The sequence below is a fragment of the Scyliorhinus torazame genome, chromosome 12, assembly GCF_047496885.1.
Source record: "Scyliorhinus torazame isolate Kashiwa2021f chromosome 12, sScyTor2.1, whole genome shotgun sequence".
In the NCBI taxonomy this organism is placed as follows: Eukaryota; Metazoa; Chordata; class Chondrichthyes; order Carcharhiniformes; family Scyliorhinidae; genus Scyliorhinus; species Scyliorhinus torazame.
The window spans coordinates 214,992,726-215,019,503 of NC_092718.1; the positions used below are offsets into that span (position 1 = coordinate 214,992,726).

The 26,778-nt window shown below is 45.8% G+C and overlaps 1 protein-coding gene across 2 annotated transcripts in view; it reads left to right on the forward strand.

Moving 5' to 3' along the window:
* Positions 1-26,778, forward strand: part of LOC140386972 (uncharacterized) — a 156,683-nt gene that overhangs the window by 71,611 nt on the left and 58,294 nt on the right. The window contains exons 18-21 of one of the 2 annotated variants that reach the window (XM_072469926.1): positions 3,615-3,695; positions 7,020-7,113; positions 16,439-16,589; positions 17,388-17,592. In XM_072469926.1, the coding sequence (XP_072326027.1) occupies positions 3,615-3,695; positions 7,020-7,113; positions 16,439-16,589; positions 17,388-17,592 (531 nt within the window). The remainder of the gene's footprint in view (positions 1-3,614; positions 3,696-7,019; positions 7,114-16,438; positions 16,590-17,387; positions 17,593-26,778) is intronic. The other variant, XM_072469927.1, reaches the window with a different exon arrangement.

Below are 26,778 nucleotides of genomic sequence, written 5' to 3' on the forward strand. Positions count from 1 at the left end.
CTGTTCCTGTGCTGTAATTTTTCTTTGTTCTTTGTTCTATTCCTCGAGCTGGCCAGCATCTGCCAGAGTCTCCAAGGTCACACACCTTGCTTCTGAGGAGGTTTATCTCCCTCACCCTGTGAACTTTGGCAGAGTTCTGTGGCAGAATTCTGTCCACCACTTTAACTGAGACATAAGGCCATTTAATTTGAATACCATTGAAATAGTAGATAGGGGAATTCCATATGTATTCATATTGCGAGTAATAGCAATGTTTGAAACAGAGGAAGTCGTGAAGCTCATCGAGCCTGTACTGCCATTTATGGATCATGAATGTTCAGTATTTCATACGAGTATATGTACAAGCAACATATGAATTAGAAGCAGGAGTAGGCCACTCGGCCCTTCAAGCCTGCTCCACCATTCAATAAGATCATGGATGACCTGATTGTAACCTCAATCCCACATTCCTGCCTACCCCCGATAATCTTTTGCCCTCTTGTTAATCAATAATCTACCTAGCTCTGCCTTAAAAATATTCAAAGACTCTGCTACCACCACCTGAGTAATAAGAGTTCCAAAGACTCACTACCCTCTGAGAGAAGAGCATTTTCCTCATCTTTCTTAAATGAGCGACCCCTTAATTTTAAACAAAGACCCCTAGTTCTAGATTCTCCCAAAAGAGGAAACATCCTCTCCACATCCACCCTGTCAATATCTCTCAGGATTTTGAAGGTTTCAATAAAGGTGCCTCTTGCTCTTCGAAACATAAGGTCACAGGAGCAGTAGGCCATTCGGCCCATTGAGGTTGCTCCATCATTCAACATGATCACGGCTGATCTGATTGTGGTCTTAATGCTAATTTCTTGCTTTCCCCATATAACCCTTGACTGCCTGGTCATTCAAAAATCCAGCTTTCATAGTGTTTGAGGGAAGAGATCTTAAGATTTCCACTATCCTTTGTGTGAAACCTGTTTCCTGATTTCACACCTAAATGGCTGATCTCAAACCTTAAGACTCACCAACCAGAGGGAATCATTTTACCATACTGAATCCCTTCACTGCTTTAATTACCTTAATGAGACACTGAAGCTACTAAACTCAAGGGAATAACAATCCAGTTTATGCAACTTGCCCTCAATTTAACCTTTTAAGCCTTGATACCATCCTGGTGAATCTGTACTATACCCTCCTGGTGCCTTTATATCTTTCCTGGGTGCGCCTAAATTGAATGCAATATTCAGATGGGGTCTGATCAAGACACTGTACAACTCAAACATCATTACCTCAGTTTTAAATTTCAACCCCTTTGAAATAAAAGCCAATGCTCCTTTTTGATTACGTTTTGTACTTGGGCATTATGTTTTAGTGACTTGCCTATGATATTAAATGTCTTTGCTTCTCTGCACCCCTCATCTGTAAATGTTAAGAAAACATTCTAGAGGTCACGTGATGCAAGCGCACGAATTGCAGCATTTCCGTGGGCTCTGGCGCTATTCATCCTTTAATTCTCTCATTTATCATGCTTACCTTATCCGGGAGTGAATACTCCATGGTATATCCCTGGAAGAATTCTGGATAAGCGTTGATGACAAAATGCTGAGGAATCCTAAGAAAATCATTGGCAAAAGAGAGCAGTCAAAAGCAACTGGGGTGGAGCTGCCTTCTCAAAATGGCGACTTGACCCTTGAACGGGCTCCCAACCAGCTCTCTCGAAGGCATCACAGGTGATGACTGATAATACTATTAAAGTAAATGACGATAAAACCGGCTTGTTGGCACAGAACATCAGTGCTCATGAGGTTAAACTGCAGAATATTAGTAAGAGGCTCGATAAGACAAGAATGCTGACTGTTGAAAATGTAACCTCCTAAGTTGGAGCCGGCTTGCAGTCCTTGGAAAACCAGCTATGTGATATGTCAGAAATCCTGGATGACCTGGAGAACCGAGGTTGGTAAAAAATGCCCAGGTTGTCGGTTTGCTAGAAGGAGTGGAGAGTAAGCTCCTTCTTAAGTTCTTTGAGAGTTGGCTGCTATGAAAGCTGGGCATATTAAGTCGGAAAAGGTACATTGTACCTGTCATTCAGGCCGAGGGTCAATCTGCGTTCCTGGCCCGTAACTATTCGTTTTCATAACTTCGGAGATCGTCAAAGAGTATTTTGAAGTGGCGAGGGGTGGTGGGACCTCGCTCTATGAGGGGACGAAGGTTGCTCTTTCTTCCAAGATTACCCGGCGGCAATGTAACAGAAATGTAAAGGCTTCGAAGATGACCATGAAACCATTGTCGTAAAAACCCATCTGTTCACTAATGTCCTTTAGCATTGGAAATTTGCTGTCCTTACCTGGTCTGGCCTACACGTGACTCCAGACCCACATCAATGTGGTTGACTCTTAAAATGCCCTTTGAAATGGCCGAACATGCCACTCAGTTCAAGGGCACAATTAGAGATGGGCAATAAATATTGGCTCAGCCAGCAATGCCCAGATCCCATGAACGGATTTTAAATAACGAAAGTGAGTCAAGGCTGATGGAGTGAATTATGTCCTTTTTTTAAAATCCTGCTACACTGAGGGTGGTATTGACAACTCTATGTAAAGATATTCGATGATACGGCTAATGCCTTGACTTTTGTGAACTCCGTGGAAGACAATGAAGTCTGCAGTTCACTGTGAAATTCGGACTCTATTCCTTGTTATTATATTTCCTACCTGATCTTATGTTGCTATTTATCATGTTAGCGTGTTGGTAATGGAGTAATGGAGCACTACAATGAATGTTTTATGCTTAAAAATCTCAGGGACTTCCATTTATTTTGAATGGAAAGCACCCTTCAGCGTGCTCCTCGGCAGGGTGGGCTGTCAGAGTCCGGTGCAGACTCGGTGGGCTGAATGGCCTCTTTCTGCACTGTAGGAATTCTAAGTTTCAATGGTGCCTCTGTTATAACTGGGAGGCCAGGTGGGGGGGGGGGGGATATTTTGATGCATGCTTTGGCTGATTGAGTAATGGCAGTAGTTACTTTGAAAATCTGCTCCTGGAATGTGCGGGAAGTACATCAGCCTATTAAGAGAAAAAAGATCTTCGCCTTCCTTAAAAAAGTGAAAGTTGACATAGCTTTGTCACAGGAAACCCCTTTAGATGGCAAGGAGCACTTAAAGTTGAGAGGGACTGGGTGGGACAGGTGTTTTTTGCCTCGTTCTCAATCAGTAGTTGGGGCATCACAGTGTTAGCCAACAAAAATGTACCTTTCAAAATGGCCAAATGAGCAGCAATGCCGGGTTGGGAGTAAATTTGGCTGAAACGAGAGGGGGGAAATGGAAGGAGTCCTAATCTTTTGTTGCTGAAAGAAGTTAATGCAATTCGAACAGCGCTGGATTCCTTGTTGACTCAACATACCAAACAAAAGTTACATGAGTTTGGAAACAAACCAAATAGATACCTGGCTTTTCCTCCTGGGAAGAAGGTTGAGTCTAGGACTGCTCCTTTTGTGCTAGACTCCAAGGAGATTAGAATGATTAAAACGGAGGATATCAACAAGGCATTTAATGGTTTTATGCCGATTTATATAAAACAGACCAGTCTGGGGATGCATTGACACTTATGGAGTGTTTCTTTTCCTCCCTTAAACTCCCCAACAGTCTCCCAGGACCAAAGGTTCGTCCTGAATGGTCCTATTTCTAGAAGGAAAGTGGCTCTTCCCTTGAAGGAGCTTCAATCTGGTAAGGGTCAAGGTCCCAATGGCTTTGGATGTGAATTTTATAAGGAATTTAAAGACTTGCTAATGGGACCGTTGATTGGCAGGTACAGTCACCCATTTGAAGCAGGTCAGCTGCCACAGCTGCTCCAAGAAGCAAATGTTTCCTTAGTTCTGAAGGTAGGTAAGAATCCTGACGAGTGTGCATCCTACAGGTCAATTTTGCTCCAGAATGTGGATTTGAAATTGTTGTCCAAAGTGTTAGTGCGGCGCCTAGAGGGAATTCTCTCTTTGATCACCCAGGGCGATCAGACTGAGTTCATAAAGGGCTGAAATTCATGTAACAATGTCAGGAGATTATTAAATGTCATTCAGGTGTTTCAGAAGTGGACATCAGATGGGTTGGTGATCTCCTTTGATGCAGAGCAAGCTTTTGACCAGTTGAAATGTAATTTTTCAATTTATACATTGCAGATGTTTGGGTTTGGAAAGGTATATAGGTGGATACAGGTGCTTTATAAAAGCCCTCTGGCGGCAGTTCTTATGAGCGGTTATAGGTCTTGAGAATTTGTGTCATCAGTGAGGGACTAGGCAGGGCTGGCCGTCATCCCTTTACTGTTTCCAATAGCTATTGAGCACCGGCCGGAGGCAATTACACAGGGCACTTCAATCTTTGAGCTGCGTAGTGGAGAGAAGTAATTTAAGATTATGCTATACGCGGATGACATGTTGCCATTTGTATCTGAACCAGACATTTCTGTTCCCACTCTTATTGATGTGGTGCATAGATTTAGTCTCTTTCCAGGTTATAAAATCAATTTTATGAAGTCTGAGGCTATGCCATTGGGAGGGCTTAGACAGAGGCCTTTTCCCCACCCTTTACTAATTTCCCATTTAAGTAGTCCCCTTCGGGGTTTATGGTTTGGGTATTATGATTAACCCCTCCTTTAGACATTTGTATGGGGCAAACTTCCCTCATGACTCATGTGTATTAGGTGGGATCTGCATCATTGGTCCTCCTTCCCAATATTGTGGTTGGGCAGGATGATGCTGGTTAAGATGAATGTGTTGCCAGGTTATTGCATCTTTTACAGATGCTGCCAATCTTGTCATCTGTTTTAACCCTCTGGGAAATCAATGCCTAATGCATTTATATGGAACAAAAAAAATCTAGCTTGAAGTTGGCTAAACTGCAGCTCCCTGCCTCCAGGGGTGGGTGGGGGTGGGGGGGGGGGGGTCTAGGGGTGCCAAATATTAAATTGTATCAATTAGGCTGTGTTACAGAGTGAAACTTTGAGTACAGAATGTTCTTATAAGCTTTTCTCCTCTAATTGTTACTCTGTTGTAAGCAAGACCTGTTTTAATAGTGCTCCTGTTTTCAAAGTTATTACTGTTACTACTGTTCTGCTGAATTACCTTTATTGTTAAACTTGGTTATTTATTCATATAAAGAAGTTATTTCTTTTAAACAACGAATTTGGGGAGTCATCTATGTTATGGGCCAGGGTTTAGAGAACCCCAAAGTATATCATGGAGTTCACCTGATCCACAACTTTTAATAGATTGTGGTATGGGGAGCACACGGCCCACTCTACAGGTGTGGTACAGCAGAAATGGAAAAGTGTTTTTTAAAGCAAAACAATGTTTATTCTATGAACTCAAGTTAACCTTTTTAAAACATACAGTGAACATCTTAGCAACAGTTAATTCAAATACAACCCCCAAAGAATACAACACTAAGTAATCCTTAAGCTGTCCTTTTAACATCCATAAGACTTAAAAAAGAACTTTTAACAGAAGCACATCAGGTTAAAGTGACTACTGAGAGCAGTTATTAGTTTTAAATCACCAAAGGATCGATTTACAGTTTTTAGATTACAGAGAGAGAGAGAGACTAATACCCCTTCTGGCTGTGACTGCAAGATACTCTCAACATTTGGTACCTTCTCCGATTACAAATTAAATGTGAGTAAAAGTGTGTTTTCCGGTTAATCCACCTGCCAGAGAGGCTAAACTTAGTTAATTGCCGTTTCATCTCTCGCCCTCTACCTGTATGTCTGCGTAGCCCATAACTAGGCATTACTTTATAAACTCAACTATTCAAGCCTCGTCAGTAATGTTAAAACAGACTTGCAGAGGTGGAGCAATCTTCCTTTATCTCTTGCAGGTAGGATCTAAACTATAAAGATGAAAGTGCTTCCAAGAGTATTATTTTTATTTCAATGTATCCCCAATTTTTTGCCCCCAAATTTTTTATTATGGTTAACAAGTTGATTTTGGCTTTTATCTGGGTGGACAAGTGCCCCAGAGTCTGCAGCGCTCTGCTTCAAAGAGACAGAGGATTGGGAGGTTTGGCCCTCCCGAATCTTCTGTTTTATTATTGGGCTGCTAACATACAGATGGTCCTGCAATGGCCTAGTGATCCTGGCTCGATTTGGGGGAAAATGGAGGCTCAGTCTTGCACCATCGCCTCCTCTCATACGATTTAGGAGGAGAATTAGGCCATTTGGCCCATCAAGTCTGCTTCGCCATTCGATCATGGCTGATCTCATCGTGGCCTTGACTTCACCGTCCTGCCCATTCTCTATAACCCTTCAACCCATTACCAATTTTAAAATCTGTCTCACGCCTCCTTAAATTTATTCACTGTCCCTGCATCCACTGCACTCTGGGGTAGCGAAATCCACAGATTCACAACCCTTTGGGAGAAGTAGTTTCTCCTCAGCTCTGTTTTAAATTTGCTACCTCTTATCCTCAGACTATGACCTTTTGTTCTAGAATGTCCCACAAGACAAAGCTCCATGTCTACTCCATACCTCTTATCATCTTGTATACCTCCATTTGATCTCCCCTCATTCTTCTAAACTCTAGAGAGTGTAGGCCTAATCTCTCTTCATACGACAGACCCCTCATGTCTGGAATCAGTTTAGTGAACCTCCTCTGAACTACCTCCATGGTCCTACATTTTTCCTCAAATAAGGGGACCAAAACTGTGCACAATACTCCAGGTGCGGTCTCGCCAATGTTGTGTACAGTTGCAACAACACTTCCTTACCTTTATACTCTATTTCTTTTGCTATAAATGCCAACATTCCATTTGCTTTCTTTATTATCTGCTGTACTGCATGTTAGTTTTCTATGACTCATGAACGAGGACCCCCATATCCCTCCGCAACAGAGCACCCCCGAAGTCTATTTTCTAAGCTTTTGTCTAAATAATTAATATACATGATGAAAAGCTGAGGCCCCACTCCAAATCCATAGAATATACCTGTTGTATCCATTGCCATCCAGCAATAAAATGAAGAATTTGACTGAATCTAATTTTATGTATGTGATATTTCTGCAGAACTTGTCCAGCAGGGCTCCGAGATCACACTGGCTATTTATGATCCATCCTTGGAAAAGCAGAGACAGAGAGACCAGGAAACAAAGGGGGAGAGGTAAATTGCCAACATTACCCATTATTTAACTTAAATTTCAGCCATATTAGCTACATCTTAGACCAACATCAGGATAATTATCATTAACATTAGATGTGGACCAGTAACATTGCTTATATTTTGAAAACATTCCTTTTATATTTCTTTTAATCACCTGAGTACTTCAGTTGGAAAGTAGCCTCGAGCTGCGCTGATGCTTTCATCCAACTTGCCACTCGTTGATGTACAGGTACAACATAGTGCTTTTGCCAGTAATTCTTTTCTTTGTTATAGTGGGGAGGTGTCAAGCCGCCATACTCCTCGCTGCCCTTGACAGCATACCTGAGATCTGAATTGTGAAAATGATTTAACTGGGGGAAAAAATGTTGCAAATCTTGAGGCAGCTGTGGGGAAAATGGTAAAATGTGCTGGAGGAGATATTTTCTCTTTGTCATAGATCCAAATTAAACTGCCGGTGAACAAATTGAAGTGTTTTTTAACTCTACTGTTATATATACAGCAGCCTTTCTAAACGGAAAGCACTCAGATCTGTATTGCTCCCCAATACTTTATCACAGGCCCTGACTTAAAACTGTACTGATATGCAGAACTAAGATCTTCCTGGTTTCTGCTCCAGCCAGCTGTGTTCGGCAGGCAAAGCGATACAGAACACTGGCACTTTAAAATGTATTGCTGATTAAAAGTAAGATGCCAATGAGAAGCGAGGCTGACTGGGGAAATTACATGGTTTGGTGAACATCATGGGATTTATTTCAGAATGTTCCCCAAAACAAATCACTTCCCGATATATACAAACACACAAATTAGGACCGGGGTAGACGACTCAGCACTTCGAGCCTGCTCTGCCATTCATTAAGATCATGGCTGATCTGGTTGTAACCTCCACTCCACATTCCTGCCTATCCCCAATACCTTTTTGTCTCCATGTTAATCAAGAATCTATCTAACTCTACCATAAAAATATTGAAAGATCTTGCTTCCATTGCCAGAATCATGGGCATTAAAAAATATATTCATATATATATATATATATATATATATATATATATATATGCTAATTGAACAGTAGTGATAAAATTCCTAATCTAGACTTTAATTAGGAAGATGGTTTCCCACCTGGAGACAGCATCTGTCATCACTTCTGCTGTTCCTGACATTTTATTGTTCGCTCGCTAGATGGTATGACAGCAAATGCTCAGCAGTTAAATGTGCAAGATATGACTGCAGTTCATAATTCATATCTGTTTATCAACTTGGCTGACTGCCTAACTTGTGTCAATTAAAGCATTCACTTGGAATCACGCTTCACATTGCCAGTGTAAAGCATAGCTGTCAATTAGACATTAGAGACCTGTGGTTCATTAGCACTGCAGGCACAATAATACTGAAATACTTCCTTATCTGGGGAGATATGTGTTGAATAGACAGGGTTGAGTCTAGATTGGAAATGTTTCTATCAAGATATTTTAATAACTGATTCTAACATACAAACCTACTAATGATCCTATTGTTTCTTGTGTGAAATCTAAAAGATACTTTCCAAATTAATTAGTGTTTTACGCTCATGCTTGAATGCATGTTTTTGAGTGTCTGTGTATGCCTCTGGTGTGAGAGATATGTTACTTGCATCCTATTTACAGTTGAGAATGCTATTTACAGTTGTGAATGCTATTTTTCCTGCAGTACCCTTAAAAAATCTAACCTAATAATATGGCTACTTTAGTTTGTGTAATGTTGCCTTTATAAATATTACAAAAATAGAACTATGCTTTCATAGTTCAATTAATAGCTGCACTCTCTGCTTCAGTTCCCCATTCAGTAAAGGGAAGGAACTGAAATAGGAAGACGGTCTCTGCACTGGGACCTAAGGGTAAGTTCATGGTGCTGTGCTTGCAAAAGGGAGGCATACTCGACAAGGGAGCTGAAAGGAGAATCAGTGGTATAATACTGTGCCTGTAGCTCCAATGCACACTCTCTTTGAACATGGTTTTCTGCTGGGAGGTTGGGATCTGGGAATTCAGTGTAGACATTCAACTCTAGTATTGTTCATTGTTCCCAACCCTGCCCACTCCCAACCAACCCTGTATTTCATCCACCTTTCTTGAAGATCCTGACTCATTGTGGGATACAGACAGAGGCAGTCCCTAATACCTTGTCCAAGTGACCATTCTTGATGCATACGCCTAGGCAGTGTTGTGCTGGCAGGTGTTCAACATAACCAAGCCTAATCCTGTCTCCACCAGCTGTAAAATATAGATACACAAATAGCAGAGTCACCAGATAGTAATCAGGAGTGGGGGTTGTGCCTGAATTGCTTCCCTTCCTTATTCTGTGGTTGCTGAAGACAATTTGCAGCTCTCCCATTTGCCTGTGATCAACTGACTTGGCACACAGCATCAATTGTATTTGGCCTTTCTGGCTCTGTTACATACAGGGCAGTATTTTTTTAATATATTGATTGAAATTTTTTCATTATAAAGAAAATAATATAACAATTAATTCAAGTTACAATGATAAAGAACATGACAAACAACCAAAAGCACAAATTAACTTAACCCCCTGTTATACCTGCCCGAATCCTATTGGCTGGGGACAATTGGTTGCCCCATGTTCCTTGGGAAATATAAACTCCTCCAATGGGGGGGGGGGGGGGGGGTGCACAAATAATTAGCAGTGCAGTTGTATAAATAGAGCTGGCCAGTGTGCTACCGGCTAGAGAGGGAACCAGTAATGAATTACTGGCCCTATGTGCATATTGTTGTAAATAAAGTTACTTTCAGTTTGACTCTACAAACTCTACAAAACCCCCCAACATTAAACTAAACCCCTTAACAACTGACGGTGACTAGGTCTTTTAAAAAGGAAATGAATGGCTGCCATCTCCGGTAGAACCCTTCTACCGACCTTCTAATTGTGTACTTCATCTTCTCCAAAATAAGAACGACAAGAGGTCACCCAACCAAGTCGCTGGGCGGAGAAGGGGACCTCCACCCAAGCAGAACTCGTCTCCGGGCTGTTAATGAGGCCAAGGCAAGGACATCCACCTTCACTCCCGTCTGTAGCACCGGCGAGCCTGGTACAGCGAAAATGGCCACCAGCAGACATGGCTCTAGATCGACTTTGAGTATCGCTGACATGGTGTTGAAGAAAGAAACCCACAAGCTTACTAACTTGGGACAGGACCAGAACATATGAGTGTGGTTAGCCGGCCCCCAGAACAACGTTCACACCTATCCTCCGGATAAAACTCTGCTCATCCTTGCCCTGGTCAGATGAGCCGTGTGCACCGCCTTTAACTGGGTCAGACTAAGCCGAGCACAAGAGGACGTGGAGTTGACCCTGTGACGAGCCCTGCTCCATACCTCAACATCCAGAATATGATCCAATTCACACTCCCATTTCACCTTTATCTCATTCATCGGAGCCAGCTCCACTGATAGGATCTGGCCACCCATGCACACCAAACCCGGCCAAAGACAAAATCCTCTTCAATAGGGAGGAAGGTGATGCCAAGGGGAAAGAGGGAAAAGCCTTGCCCAGAAATTGCAAATCTGAAAGTATCTAAACTGATTGGAACCAGGGTGTTGAAATTTTTCCAACAACTCCTTAAAGCTGGCAAACCTTTCCTCCACGAACAAGTCACCAAACTATTCAAACCCTTCCCCTTCCATGACCTGAACGTTGAGTCTAGACCTGCTGGTAAAAAGAGTTGATTATCACTATCGGATTTGAGGAAAATCTTGCCAGAGAGAACGGCAGCGATGCGGTTACTAATGCACCAAGGCTTATAACCGTTACAGGAACTCACCCCATATGGAACCTGGATCACTGATCCACCCCAGTACCTTGTTAATATTAGCTTCCCAATAGTAAAATAATAAATTGGGTAAAGCCAAACCTCCTGATTGCATATCTCTCTGGAGGAACGCACTATGAATCCTTGGGGTCTTACCAACCAAATGAATGAGGACATTGACTTATTAATTTTGACAAAGAAATACTTGGGGAGAAAAGTGAGGAGACATTGAAAAAAAAATCTCGGCAACACATTCATCTTAATAGTCTGGACACTGCCCACCAAGTACAGGGGGAGGTTATCCCACTTCTGTAAATCAGATTTGACCTCATTAACCAGACTAATATATTTTAATTTATGAAGCGAGGCCCAATCATGGGTGAAGTGTTGGGTACTCTGCTACACAGACGAACCAACACGGTTGCGAATGGTACAACGCAGTTTTATTTCAAACATCTATTTACACTGGTAAACTGTTTACTGAGGTTCGATCATGACCCTTGATTCTGTGGACCTATTCCTAATTCTATCGTGTAGTGGCACTCAGCACATGGTGGATGGCTGAGTGGCTTGTAATGAGCTCTGTGCCCTGAGCCGTCTCCTGCTCGAGTGCCCAGGAAGTGTCGTTTTCCCTGTTTTGTACTGTGTATGCTCTTGCCTGTGATTGGCTGTCGTGTTGTGTGTGTTGATTGGTCCGTTGATCTGTCCATCAGTATGTATGTATGTATGTGCTGTGATGTTTACCTGAATATCATGACATCCCCCTTTTTTACAAGAACATGTGCCTACATGGTCATAAATAGAGATGTGTACTGAGTGTAGCTAAATGTGTGTGTGTGCAATATTTCCAGCATGTACATGGGGCGATGTCGGGTGCGACATAACAACGAGATTGTACCATAAACAAAGAACGGGGAAATGTTGAACGACAAAACAAATTCCTGTAACGATAAGAACAGAAATATTAACACAATGGTAGTATGAGTTCAATGTACAAGCAGTCTCATAAGTCCAGTCTAATAGATGGGCGGCAGATTCGGGTTGACCGCCTCAAGGGTAGGTCTGGAACCACTGGCTGAGGAATGGGCCTGGCCACGGGCGACGACGGAAGGGGCATGGTGGGAGGCAGCTCCACGAAGTCGATATCAGGAACATCAGGAGGGCGTGGTGTCGCTGTAAGGTCCCGGAGCAAGCGTGGAAGTAGGCGAAGAGCCCGGCGATTGCGCGTATGAATGGAAACATCAGGCATGCGAACCAGGAACGAGCGGTGAGCCACGCGTCGGAGACCTTCGGCAGGTGCTGACCAGCCACCTTCTGGTAGGTGGATGCGGACTTTGTCTCCAGAGGCCAGGGCGGGAAGATCAGTTGCCCGTGTGTCATATGCCCTCTTCTGGCGACCGCGCTGCTGTTGCATTCTGTGTAGTACCGGAGCATGGTTGGCTGTGGGTGCCAGAATGGAAGGCACAGTGGTCCTGAGGGCGCGACCCATCAACAGCCCGGCTGGTGAGAGGCCAGTGGCTAGTGGGGCCGAGCGATAGGCCAGCAGGGCTAGGCAGAAATCCAATCCGGCAGCAGCAGCCTTGAGGCGGTCTTGAGTGGCGTTGGGACCCTGCGAGGTGCGTGAATGACCGGGGTGGCGTCCGGTTTGAGCCAAATTCTGTAGGTATAGGGCAATGTTCCCATGCCCTCGAATGCCTCCTGGTTGTGGGCGAGGAGCGATTGGAGCTGTGCGCTGAACTCTGCATCCGGGAAGTCCGATGTGCCGCCTGGAGAGAGAGAGTGGACTCGTTGCACGAGGTGGAGAGCCTTGCATGCCTGTGCGCCTAGCAGGGAGTCCTTTGATGATCTGACTATCTCGAATGAGAGTGTGGCCGTGTGTGTGTTGTGTGTCACCTGGAGCTGGCAGGATCCCATAGCCGGGATAACTTTCCCGTTGTAGTCGACCATCCTGCAACGGGACGGCCGAATTGGTGCTCTGACCTTCATGGCGTAGAAGGCTGACCATGCTATGAGGTTGGCGGAGGCGCCAGCGCCCAGACGGAATGTTATCGGTGATCGGTTGACTGTTAGGGTAGCACACCATTCATCACCCGGATTGATCGTGGGTCCTGGCTGGAGACATTCAGTTCCCATCAATGACCGCAACACGGAAGGCGTCCCGGTCGTCTGTGTCACTGGTCTGGATAGCGTCTGCGCACGACTCGTAATAAGGAGGCTGAATGGTCCGCACGTCCCTGCGAGGTTGTCGGAGTTGGGGAACATTGACAGGTTGAGCTGCTCGACAGCAAGCAGCGTAGTGGCCCACCTTGCCACAGCGGAGGCATTGTCGGGTTCTTGCGGGACATTGCCGCTTTAAATGTGCGGCTCCACAGTTGCCGCACGTCGTGACGTCATGGCGTTCGTTGCACCACTGCGCATGCACAGTTCGGTCTTGTGCCGAGCGCGCCTGCGCATCACGTCCCTCAGTGTTGCTGTAGTTTCTGGCGCGCATAAGCACGTGAGGCCTCGAAAAGCGCGCGAAATGGCCGCCCTCGTCCGGGGTTCCAATCGCTTGGTTCGATTTCTCCAATACTGGAGCCGTTCCCTGATCGATGGGCGGTCTTGAGATGTCCGTTAACCTCTTTTGTGTTGGCTCCTGCTGGCGCCGAGGAGTCTGGCTTGGCCTTGTTTATCTCAAATGTTTCGATTGTTCCCGGGGATTAGTATGTAGATGGCTGCTACATTATTATGTAGATGGCTGCTTGTATCGATGCTGTCTGGCCTTTTGCAGAGTTTAATATACAGTAACTTGCATCTGCTAGTTTCTGCCTGTGTTGGCTGAATTTCCCTTCAGCCTTTGCTGTTCTCCATTTTACATCGGGAATTGGTCAACCCAGGTGGCTACACAAATGACCAGCATGGAGCATATAATAGGAGAGCAAAGTGCTGCAGATTTGAAAAACAAATAGAAAATGCTGGAAATACTCAACAGGCCAGGCAGCATCTGTGGAGGGAAAAACAGAGTCAACGCTTCAGGTCCACAATCCACAGTACTTCTGACAAAGGGTCAGTGACCTCTGTTTCTCTTCGCACTGACGCAGTCAGACATGCTGAGCATTTCCAACACTTCCCGTTTCTATTGCTGCACAAAAAACCCTCTTTTTCCCAGCCCTCCAAAAAGGCTAAGAGACTTCTTGTGAGCCATTCATTTCCCTTCAACAAGAAACCTAGCAGAACCTGCCTGAAATCTGATTTGGAACAACATTACACAATAAATTCAAAATATGAAGAAAACATAAACAACTCACTGAGCCAAAAAACAATCTCAAAGCATTAAACTGATTTTTAAAACATCAGTAATTAATAAAAATCACCATTAAAACATGCTAAGCAGCAGAGCTAACTGATAAAAAACCTTTTTTGCCTTCTCATTTCAGAAGCAGAGATAGACTAGGCCCCAAGCCCTGGTCACCAGGGAAGGGTAAGGGGTCCAGGCCTTGTGTGTGTGTGTGTCTGTGTGTCTGTGTTGTGTTGTGTGTGTTCAGCTTGGACTCGGGCGAGTGTTCACTCTTGGGCTCACGGTTCTCTCTCTCCCTCTCACACACACACAGTCACTCACTCATTCTCAAACTCACACTTCTTCACTCTTGTACATGTACAATCACATTCACTCACTCAGTCACTCTCATACACATGCTCACATTCAGTCACTCATTCTCATTCACACTCGCTCACTCATTCTTTCATGATGTGGAGATGCCGGCGTTGGACTGGGGTGAGCACAGTACGAAGTCTTACAACACCAGGTTAAAGTCCAACAGGTTTGTTTCGATGTCACGAAAGCTAGTGACATCGAAACAAACCTGTTGGACTTTAACCTGGTGTTGTAAGACTTCGTACTGTGCTCATTCTTTCATGCTCACACTGACTCACTCATTCTATCTCACACTCGCTCTCACACCTACTCACCCTCTCACACCCATTCATACTCTTGCACATTTACACACACTCACACCTACTCTCACTATCTCACACATTCACTCACTCACTTTCACACTCATACACTTACTCTCCTGCACTCATACGCACTCACTCTCATGCCCACTTACTCACAAACACACTCATTCACTCACACATCCTCATTCACTCTCTCGCACATGCATTCACTCATTCACACTCTCCCTCTCACACCTAACCACTCACTCTTTCTCACACACACTCACTCTGACACACACGCACATTCTCTCATGCATTCATTCACACTCACACCCACTCTCTCTCACACCCACTCACTCTCTCTCACACACACACTCACTCTCTCTCACACACACTTACTCACTCTCACACCCACTCGCTCAATCTTAGCAGCTTTAGCAAAAAAGCCCAAACTTCTCAAGTTTCTGTTTTTAACTCTGCCTCTTCATCTTTCAGTGCTTAATCTGTAGTGCTTATCTGTTACTTTTATATCCTTTCTATTTGAGGGTGCTCAAGACTACACAGGAATCCCAACTGCAGTCTAACTATAGTCCTGTAAAATTCCAATATTATCTACTTTTTTTGGTATTCTATACTTCTAGACATAGCAAGGATTTGTTTATCTATTTTTATGGCTCTGTGGACTTGTGCTCCATCTTTTTAAGAACTTGTATATCTGCACAATAAGATTACCCTAGACCATTTAAAGTCTTACATTTTGTAAAATCATCTCCAAGTGAGCAAGCCCCACTATGGGGCCGACGAGGACACCCCTTTAGGCCCACCCTTCAAATCCCACCCTTCATACTCCCTTCACCCCCCCCCCCCCCCCCCGTTTCATGGTCTCACTCAAGCCCCACCCCTTGGCTAAGTGCTGTGTGCTCTGCTAGGAAGAGATTGTAACATATGGCCTTTAGATTAAACAACATAACTTAATCACCGCCACTAGAAATAAAAAAGCCTGGGCTCCTTACCAGAATATGGAAGCTGGAGAGAGACTGACCTTTCTTTGCAGGCTGCAAAGGCATCAAGTTTGATCCCCAGTCTGTGTTGAGTTATCTAATATTAATGATGGAGGTACTACAGGAACTTGCTGCCCCTGAATTAGGTAGTAAAAACGGATCCAGCTTTCCCAGTCTTGTTAACATTCAGCAGTACCTGCTGGAGGTGCTGTACGAAATCCGGGTGAGAACCTGAGTCTGGGTCGTGGAAGGAAGTTGTGCTGTCCTAAGGGGCAGGGGGAGAGGAGGATGAATGACAAATCATCTGCATCATATTAGCTTCATTGCTCATGTCGGTGTCTGATCATGAAATAACTGGGTATAAGGATATCTGCAATCTATATCACCCTGACCACGACACTAAAACATTATGAAACATGCCTAAATTGTGGAAAGAAAGAATTTGCATTTATTTGGCATCTCTCATGACCTCAGGACATCCTTTACTGCCCATCAAGGTAGGAAATTCGGTATGCAGGGTCTTGCTCTTTCCTTGTAGCAAAATCTATGAAAGAAAACAATTTAAACACTATTTTCTTATACATTTTTTCTCTGATCCTGTTTGTTTTTCCAGACATCTATCATCTGATGGACACTTTCTTACTGCGTCATGGGTTGCTCATAATCCAGTTGTTGCATTACCCCATCCAACAATGTTAAATGAACCTTTTGATCTGTACATTGATGCGATACGTTATATCCCAGATAACGCAACCATCACCAAGGTAAGACATGGAGAAAGCACATTGAGTTTTGATGTAATGAAGGAATGGGATATACTTCAGGGTTATATATAACTTATATATATATATATATAACTTATATATAAAGTTCAGGGTTGATTTTCACCATTGGTGCGCAGCTGGGGGGAGAGATTGCATCAATATCATCATGAAAGGCCCAATCTACTCTGATGGTTGGCCTTTGTTTGCATTCAAGCAGTGATGTGCCAGCATGTTCGTTTTGCTGATGAGCATCTTGCTGTCTTGGGAGGGGAACAGGAAATGTGGAGTAACATCCACAGTTACAGGCTTGAAACAAGCACTCAATTCAACTGCACAAAAATGACTGATATCCTATCGCTGTCATAGAACTCGGATTTGCATTGAGTAATGATCCTCCTGCCTGTATTTAGAGAAGCTTGCTCCTCAGTCTGTGGTGATTTAGCTTACCCCAGCTGAGATTCTACAGTTTACCTCCATATCTCTGAATTAAGGAACAGTGTATCTACCAGAAATTATGTTCGTGAGGACGAATGTGTCCAATGCTGGAAGTGCAAGTGTGAAGATATTTGGTGAAAAAAAGATGGACTCAGCTGTAATATACTCCCACCTTTGACCATAATATGAAGTTTGACGTGGAGCTGAGTAACTGGAGAAAACAGTCCCTCCAGAACCTTAGCAAAGGAAGGAGTTTGTGCCTGTCGGAGAGATGAAAGAGGCGACCATTGGAAAGGAGTTTGGCTCAGTTGGAGTGATCCTATAGAGTTTTAAAATGTTCTACTTTTTCCTGACACTTTTAAGGTGACTGGACGAATACTGCGCTCAGGCCGGGATGACCTCCCTGATATCTTGGCTTTCCCAGCACTCAACAGCCCAGCAAGGTCCCCAGAGTTCCATTATCGCATGACTGTAAATGTGAAAGGCAAAGAAACTTTGGATCGCAATGTGTTGGTTTTGCTTAGAGTGTACACAATCGATTGTGATACAGGTGACCTGGTTGTTATAGGTGAGTGATAATAAATTTGTAAATTAGGTGAATCTTTTACTTTGTAAAAGGAATTTTTTAGTTAAAAGAGCAAAATATAATAAAGAAAGATGTACTTAACTAAAATGGTAGAAATTCCTATTTACCATTTTACGCTTGATCCCAAGATATTTTTAAAAAGGCATTAATCCATTTACCTTGAACAGGTTACCATCTGGAAGTTGGTCTGAGTATTTGACATGTTTTTATTGTAGCATCAGCGACAATAATTTCTACTCCATTTCCATACCATTGATTAATATGCAACTCTAAATCCAATGCCAAGACAGACCCATGCCAAACCACAGTCATCAAAGTTTAAAAACATTCCTCAACCGTAGTTTTGTGAGGATCACGAAGAATCCAGCACGAGTTTTAAGGATACAAAGTAATAACATTTATTTACAATAACATATATATGTAACAGCAGCAGCAACTTCCCTTGCTCCACACTCCTTCTTGCTGTTTCCAAACTGGTGAGCTTTATTTATACTTGGAGTTTACTAATGATTTCTCCGCCCCCCCTCATTGGGGAAGCTCATACTCCCACAGGATTGTGGGATTGTCATTAGTCCCCAGCCAATGGTAAGTAGGCAGGTTATAACATCCCTCCCCCCCAAAGTCCAAGGAATCCACCGAAGACCCTGGCGAAGGAGGGCGTCGGACTCGTTTTGCCGCAGGCCGGACACCATTTGCACGCGGCGCTGGATCAGGCGGCGTGTAACGAGACGGAGACCGGCGCTTCCGTGATGAACGGCGCAACGGTTGTACATCCACTGCCCGTGGACCCAAGGATCCCCCCTCTGATGCATCCTGTGTCTCCATCTCGGAGTCAGAGTCTGCTGCCTCCGTCATGTCAGCGTCTCTATCTCCATTCGGTTCTGTAACGACCTGCGCAGGCTTCGAGTGAGGCACCAGTGGAAGATTGTGAAGACTACCTTCCCTTGTCTCTGGTCTCTGCGGCTGTAGAAATGAGCTCCGGGGGCGGGGAATCTTTTGAGGGGTTAGTCTTCTGGACCGAACATGGTCTACATATTTGCGCTGGTGACGACCCTGGGCTTGCACCTGGTAAGATATAGGGCCCGTTTGGCGAAAGATTACACCAGGAATCCACTGGGCACCACCAGCAAAATTCCGAACGAACACTGGGTCACCGGGCGCAAACTGTCGAATCGGCCGATGCCGAGAAAATCCCTGTCCCTGCCGTTCTTGTGTGCAGCGTACTTTTGCGCCAATGTCCGGGAAAACCATACTAAGGCGGGTGCGAAGTCTCCGGCCCATTAGGAGTTCTGCGGGAGCTACCCCAGTCACCGCATGGGGGGGTGGTCCCAAACGTAAACAAAAAGCGAGCCAGTCTCGTGTCCATTGATCCGGAAGACTGCTTCTTTAGGCCTCTTTTGAATGTCTGCACTGCGCGCTCTGCCAACCCATTTGAAGCCGGGTGGTAAGGGGCAGTGTGGATATGGCGTATGCCGTTCATCTTCGTGAACCTCGCAAACTCCTCACTCGTGAATGGAGTGTCGTTATCCGTGACCAGCACATCGGGGAGGCCATGCGTACTAAACGACAAACGCATCTTTTCAATTGTTGCGTAGGACGTTGTCCCCTGCATCTTATGCACCTCTAGCCATTTAGACTGGGTGTCAAATAATAGAAGGAACATGGATCCTTGAAAAGGGCCTGCGAAATCTGCATGCAAGCGTGCCCAAGGCCGCCCTGGCCATTCCCAGTGATGTAGGGGCGCGGCCGGTGGAAGCTTCTGATGCTCCTGGCAAATGGAGCAGTTTTGGGCCACCTTCTCAATGTCGGTGTCGAGGCCTGGCCACCTGACATAACTCCGGGCCAACATTTTCATTTTGGTCACACCTGGATGCCCATTGTGCAAGTCTGTTCGTATCAGCTCCTGGCCTTTTTCCGGGACAATCACACGCGTCCCCCACAAGAGGATGCCGTCTTCCACGCTGAATTCTGACAGCTTGGAGGAAAATGCCCGCAACTCGCCTGGGAGCTGTCTATGCTGCCCACCATACAGGACTATGTGCCGAACCTTTGACAGGACTGGCTCCGTCTGGGTCCACTCAAGGATCTGTGATGCCGGGACAGGCAAGGTGTCCATAAAATTTAGGGTTGCATCCACCTCACCGGTCATGGGGGTCGACATGGGGCCGGTCGATAAAGACAATCGGCTCAGTGCGTCGGCATTTGCTATCTGCGTACCTGGTTTGTGCTCCAGAGAATACTCGTATGCAGCAAGCAACAAAGCCCAGCGCTGGATCCGTGCGGAAGCAATGGGCGGTATTGGCTTATCCTCTCTGAAAAGTCCCAGCAGAGGCTTATGATCAGTCACGATAGTGAAATGGCGGCCATACACGTACTGGTGGAAGCGTTTCACCGCAAAAACCACTGCCAGGCCCTCCTTCTCGATCTGCGCGTACTTTTTCTCCGCTGCAGTCAATGTGTGGGAGGCGAAAGCTATCGGTCGCTCGGCCCCGTTCTCCATCTTGTGGGACAGGACGGCCCCAATACCAAACGGGGATACATCACATGTGACGAGCAAAGGCTTTCCAGGATCATAGTGGGTTAGTAACCCAGACGACGACAATTGTTGCTTTACCCGCCGGAAAGCGGTTTCTTGCGGCTGACCCCAAACCCAGGTGTGATTTTTCTTTAGCAGAAGGTGCAAAGGGGCCAGCGTAGTTGCCAGATTGGGGAGGAACTTCCCGTAATAGTTTACGAGACCGAGAAAAGAACAAATATGCGAAGTGTCAGTTGGGGCGGGGGCCTGTTGAATTGCACGCACCTTCTCTGCGACGGGGTGCAAACCTTCGGTGTCCACCCGATAACCTAGGTAGACTACTTCCTTTGCCTGAAATACGCACTTTGTGCGACGTAAACGGACTCCAGCCTCCGAAAGGCGTCTAAGGACAGCCTCCAGATTTTCCAAATGTTCCTGCTCCGACGTCCCTGTAATCAAAACGTCATCTAAGTAGACAGCAACACGTGGTAAACCTCTCAAAATGCCCTCCATAACACGTTGAAAAATTGCGCAGGCAGAGGATACTCCAAAGGGCAACCGTGTATATTCATACAGGCCCCGGTGTGTATTAATCGTTACATATGGTTGGGAGGCAGGGTCCAGCTCCAACTGCAGGTAGGCGTGACTCATATCTAATTTTGTGAACGAGAGTCCACCTGCAAGCTTCGCGTAGAGATCCTCTATGCGAGGCATTGGATATCGGTTGAGTCGGGAAGCCGTATTCACTGTAAGCTTATAGTCGCCACACAAGCGAACTGTGGCATCTGGCTTCATTACAGGTACAATTGGTGCTGCCCAGTCAGCAAAACGGACGGGCCTGATAATACCCCAACTCTCCAAACGAGTGAGCTCCCCTTCTACCTTCTCGAGTAAGGCGTAAGGCACCGGGCGCGCCCGGAAATAGCGCGGCGTGGCTCCTGGTTCGACTTGGATACGGGCTACGGCCCCTTTTATTTTCCCCAATCCAGGCTGGAATACATCTGGGTATCGTCCTAGCACCTCAGTCAACCCTTCAGAAACTGTTTGGAGGATGTGCTGCCAATTCAACCGCAAATGGCGCAACCAGTCCCGACCCAACAGGCTGGGCCCATGGCCGCGCACCACGATAAGTGGGAAACGCCCCTCCTGGCGTCCATAAACAACAGGGGTCATTGTAGTTCCTGCAATGTCCAGTGGTTCCCCGTGTAGGTGGCCAACCTGACCTGTGAGTCGGTTAATGTAAGGGTCTATATACCCTGCTTGATGCGGTCGAATGTCCTCTGGGCGATCACGGAGACCGCTGCGCCAGTGTCCAACTCCATCTCAAGCGGGTGGCCATTGACCCGTACTGTCACCTGAATGGGGGCCACACGGGGAGCTGACACACAATGCAGCTGCAGGCAGTCGTCCTCCGTCTCCATGTCCTCAGGATAGTCGCCGCAGGTTCATCCACATGGAAGGTACGGCCCCTGGGCTGGTCCCAATTACGGCCCCTGGGCTGGTCCCAGTTTCGGTCGGAACGACGGCGCCTCTGGCACCCCCAGGACTGCCGTCCGCGACGGGGTCGGCGCCTACAAGTCTGACACGGACATGGCTCCTCATCCATTGGTTCTGGAGAAGGCTCCCTTCGGGGAGGAATGTCCGACGGCCACTGGCGTCGGTCCAGACGTTGCCTCTCCCAAGGTACCGCAAGAGTGCGGGGGGACATTTTCGGACGGAAGGGGTTGCGCCCCAAGGCATGCACTTCCATTCCCTGTAGCTCCTGCACTCCTCGTTCTGCGCTCTCTCGGGCCAATACTATTTGAATAGCCTGTTGAAAAGTCAATGTTGGCTCAGCTAACAACTTTCTCTGGGTGGCCGCATTGTTAATACCGCAAACCAAACGGTCGAGTAACATTTCTGACAAGGTCTCACCATAGTCACAGTACTCCGCAATCCTGCGTAGCCTGGATAGAAAATCAGCAAGGGATTCTCAAGGGGTCCTCTCAGCGGTATTAAACTGGTAACGCTGGACTATCGTGGACGGGGTTGGTTTAAAATGTTGCCCCACTATATTCACAAGTTCATCAAACGCTTTGGTGTCCAGCACAGCTGGGTACGTAAGGCTCATAATCACCCCAAACGTATGCGGGCCGCAGGCGGTGAGCAATATGACCACACGGCGCTCATTTTCAGTGATATTGTTTGCCCGGAAATAGTAACGCATCCGTTGTGTGTACTGGTTCCAGCTTTCCAGCGCAGCATCAAAAACATCCAAACGTCCGTACAGAGGCATGGTATAATAGAAAACAACTTCCAACCTGTATCCAACAAAAATCCAGGGAGGTGGCTTCAGCAGTGTAGACAGCTATTCACTTTAACCTTCGTCACCAGTTTTGTGAGGGCCACGAAGAATCCAGCACGAGTTTTAAGGATACAAAGTAATAACATTTATTTACAATAACATATATATATATATATATATATATATAACAGCAGCAACTTCCCTTGCTGCACACTCCTTCCTGCTGTTTCCAAACTGGCCACCTTCATTTATACTTGGAGTTTACTAATGGTTTCTCTGCCCCCCCCTTATTGGGGAAGCTCATACTCCCACAGGATTGTGGGATTGTCATTAGTCCCCAGCCAATGGTAAGTAGGCAGGTTATAACACGTAGAACAGGTTTTTCTTTTCTTTTGCTGGGATATAAAGAATCACCTTGGGATGAGCATACTGAAAATTTGGGTGGAAAGGATTGCAAGTTCCTAATTTATTTCACTTTTCCAAACATTGATTTCAGTGGACCACTTCTATCTCTTGGTGGCTAGATCTGGTCTGATCAAGCATATGTCTGCCAATTACATTCTGGGTTCCACTAAGATCCCAGGTTGTGGGAATTCCTTAAGTAGGGAACGGCCACCTCTGGCCCCAATGAGGCTGTGCTCTTAACAGGCTATGTTGGATATCGTAGTGGGAGGCTAAGGCCTAATATATCCCGGTCTGGCCTAGTTTCTACAATTCCACCTCATCACGAGTATTCCTCGAAGAATCATGAATGTTTGGATTCAAAACCTAGGTCTGAATTTGATGGGGAATGCATCCCTGCCAATTCCAGCAGGCCCAATGCCATGTGACACTCCAACTAGAGTGTCGATTGGCAGAAGGCAGGTCTTCTGCCTGTCGCCGGGAGGAAGCCCTGCCTTAGGGAACTGGTGGCCAATCTGATTGGTTGGCAGCTCTCCAGTCATTCCAGAAACAGCACTGTAGTGGCCAGAAGAGGCACTGTAGCTAGCTGCCTGGAACTTGGTTCCGGGAACGAGAGGAAAGATGAGTAGCAGGGTCAAGAGGTGAGCAGTAGGGGAAGGTCTGGGTCGCGAGGAAGGTGATCAGGAGTTAGGTCAGGAGAGGGGAAGGGGGAGCCAGAGGTCTCTGGTTTAAAGGAGAAGGTGTCTCCAGTCAGAAGGGGGCTTCTGATCGAGGTGCCCTCCCTCAGATCCCACAGGGAGGGAAGCGTGACACTCTGGCCATGGAAATGTTAGAATTCTGAAATAAAATCAGGAAATACTGCAACTACGAAGCAGATCCATCAGCATTTATAAAGTGAAATGACCGAACCCATCTTCAGATGGTGATGGACCCCTTGTATATTTCCAGCATTGTCTCACATTTTAAACATGGGGCTATGGGTGGCATAGTGGCAATGTCACTGGACTAGTAATCTAGAAGCCTGTGCAACTAGTGGAATTTAAATTCTGTTAATAAAAAGAAAAAGGAGTATGGAATTGAAAGCTAATCTCAGTAATGGTGAAACTATCAGCTCAGTAGAATCACAGAAAGTTTGTATCTGTGCCAGCTGAAAATGGAGCCACCCAGTCTAATCCCACTTTGCAGCATTTGTGATGTAGCCGAGCAGGTTATGGCAATTGAGGTGCATATCCAGTCACCTTTTAGATGATGTGGAGATGCCGGTGTTGGACTGGGGTGACAATGTGTACCTTTTAGATGAATTGAGGGTTTCTGCCTCTTCTACCCTTTCAGGATGAAACGGGTTTTCCACTTCTCCCCTCTCACTTTTCTTATCATCACTTTAAATCTATGCCCCTCATCATTGACCTCTCTGATAAAGTAAATAGGCTCTTCCCATTTACTTTATCCAGGTTACACACAATTTTGTTAAACCACAATCAAACCTCCCTTCTGCCTCCTCTATACCAAGGAGAACAACCCCAGCCTATCCAATCTTTCCTCAGAGTTATAATTTTCCAGTCCTCAAAATCCCCTCTGTACCCTTTCTAATCAATTACATCCTTTCTGTACCGAGGCTGCTCATGATCTCAAGTTGTGACGTATCTAATGTTTTATAAAGTTACAGCATCATGATGAAACTACCTGTCACAAAAACCCAAATGATTCACTAATGTCCTCCTAGGGAGGGGAATTTGTCATCCTTACCTGTTTTGGCCGTCATGTGACTCTAGACCCACAGCAAGATGTGGTTGCCTCTTAACTGCCCTCTGTAATGACCTAAACGTTCGAAGGCATTTTGGGATGGTCAACAAATGCTGGTTTTGCCAGTGATATCCACATCCCATGAAAGAATAATGAAAAAAGTCTTCATGAAGTGCTCAATCTTGTTTTTTGTGGTATATGTTAGCATCCCTTCAAGTAAATTATGTTAAGGTCTGTGAATTGATGTATAGTTGTGTAAAATGAAGTGTATTATTTAGCTGTTGGGGCCAGAGACTCATTATTCCTAACTTCTGAAATTTGGTGCCTTTGGATGAGATTCCTGCACTTAAATGTTAGGAATTAGGGTCTTTCTTTTCCAGAAAGCTTAATAGCCAAAATATTGTTGGACTTGCACTAAATGTCATTAATTAAGTCTATCCTAACTGTTATTCCTTAATCGGGTTATTCCTTAAATCCAGCTAATCCTTCTCTAGCCCATTAATGAAGTGGACAAAAATATAGGGTTGTGTAAATTTACACAAGGTGGTTGACTGCTCAGTCTGTTGCTGTCATAAGGTTGTAAGAGCATATCCAGGCCTTTTGTACCTAATGGGCGGAATGTCCTCCGCAGGCTTCAGGACCCCGCCATCAAGCTCCAGTGTAGGTCAGAAGCTAGCACTGTGGAACAGTCAGTCAGCTGTGAATTTCCCCAAAATGGCCAGTTAGTGGCCAGTGACTGTCCTGCTGTTCAATTAAGGGCACCAGGCAGGCTGTCAAAGCTAGAGGGCAATAGGACACCTTCCAGCAATGGAGAAGCAGTCAGCTGCCTTTCCACGTAAGTGACAGGAAGAGCACTCTCAAGATGGAAGCACCCTCTCTGCAACTTTTTTGACTTCAAATTTAAAAATTGCCTCAGCAGCTAGACGAACATTGTCGGGAGAACCCCTCCACAGGATGGCCTGCGACTGCTGCTGAAACCAGTTAAGCAGTGAGGAACTCCAAGCCTGCCTGGAGCACTGGCCCAGTCTGTTGCCAGGAGTCACATCCAGTTACCTACACTGTTTCCCAATGCCTCTGGGCCCTTGAATGCTGATTGGAAAAATCCCATTGGCCTCTGACAATAGCCCCAGGCGCAGGATGGAGCCTGGGAGTCAGCACACAGCTCCCACCCCCAGCCCGCAAAATCCCCACGCCTAAAAATCCAACTCAATTACATTATGGATAGGCAATGTGTTTCAGCTACAAGGTTCTGTACCACAAGTGGTATAACTCAGGTTCAAGTCATGGTTTCATCCAATGACTAGTTCCCAAACTCAATTGTGCTAGCCTAGAATTATAATGTTTTGAGGGCAGTGCTTTGCATAAGCCAACCTCAAGAAGGAGAAGAAGAGGAAACAGTGGAAATGATGGGTGGGAGAACCCACTCATTGTCCTCTTCACTAGGGCAGTGTGTGTTGCAGAGAAACCTATAGAAGAAACAAAGTTTTTTAAAAATTGCATTTAAAAAAAATCATGGGCATGATTCTCCGGTCACTGACGCTGAAATCACGGTCGGCAATCGGCCGGAGAATCCTCGTTTACAACCACATCAGGGCGCTGCCGCTTTCGCGATGCTCAGCCCCCTCCACAGGATGTTGCCTGAGGCCCACCCACCGATGCTCTGCCCCCAACCGGCCGAGTTCCTGACAGCGTCGGTCATGTGTGGTCTCATCCGTTGGGAACTCGGCATGGCGGCTGCGGACTCAGTCCTGCGGCGCCACAGTTGGGGGTGGGCCGATCCGCGGGCAGTGGGGACTTTGTCAGGGGCTGGGGGCACTGTTGGGGCGTGGTCTGGAGTGCGCGAGCTGACCAAAGTGGGGTACTGTTTCGCAGGCCGGGTTCGCGAGTGGCCGGCACAGGCCGCTGCAGGCTGCTGCCGCCCGCATGTGCGGCCACGGACCCGGCAATTCTGTTGGCCATATCGACAGCTAGAGCCGGGTGCTCTACACTGCCTTGCTGCTAGCCCCCAGCCAAACTGGGGATCGGTGGCCGTTTTACACCATTTTTTCTGTTGTAAACTGCCACCGTTCCCACGCCAGCGTGGGGACATAGCCTCAAAATCGGAGAATCCAGCCCCATGTGTATGCATAAAGAGATGAATTTATTTTTCATTGGAATACTAGTCACATTGTAAATGCATTTATGAAGAGTCCCTTTAATCTAGTGCAACATGTTAATTTTGTTA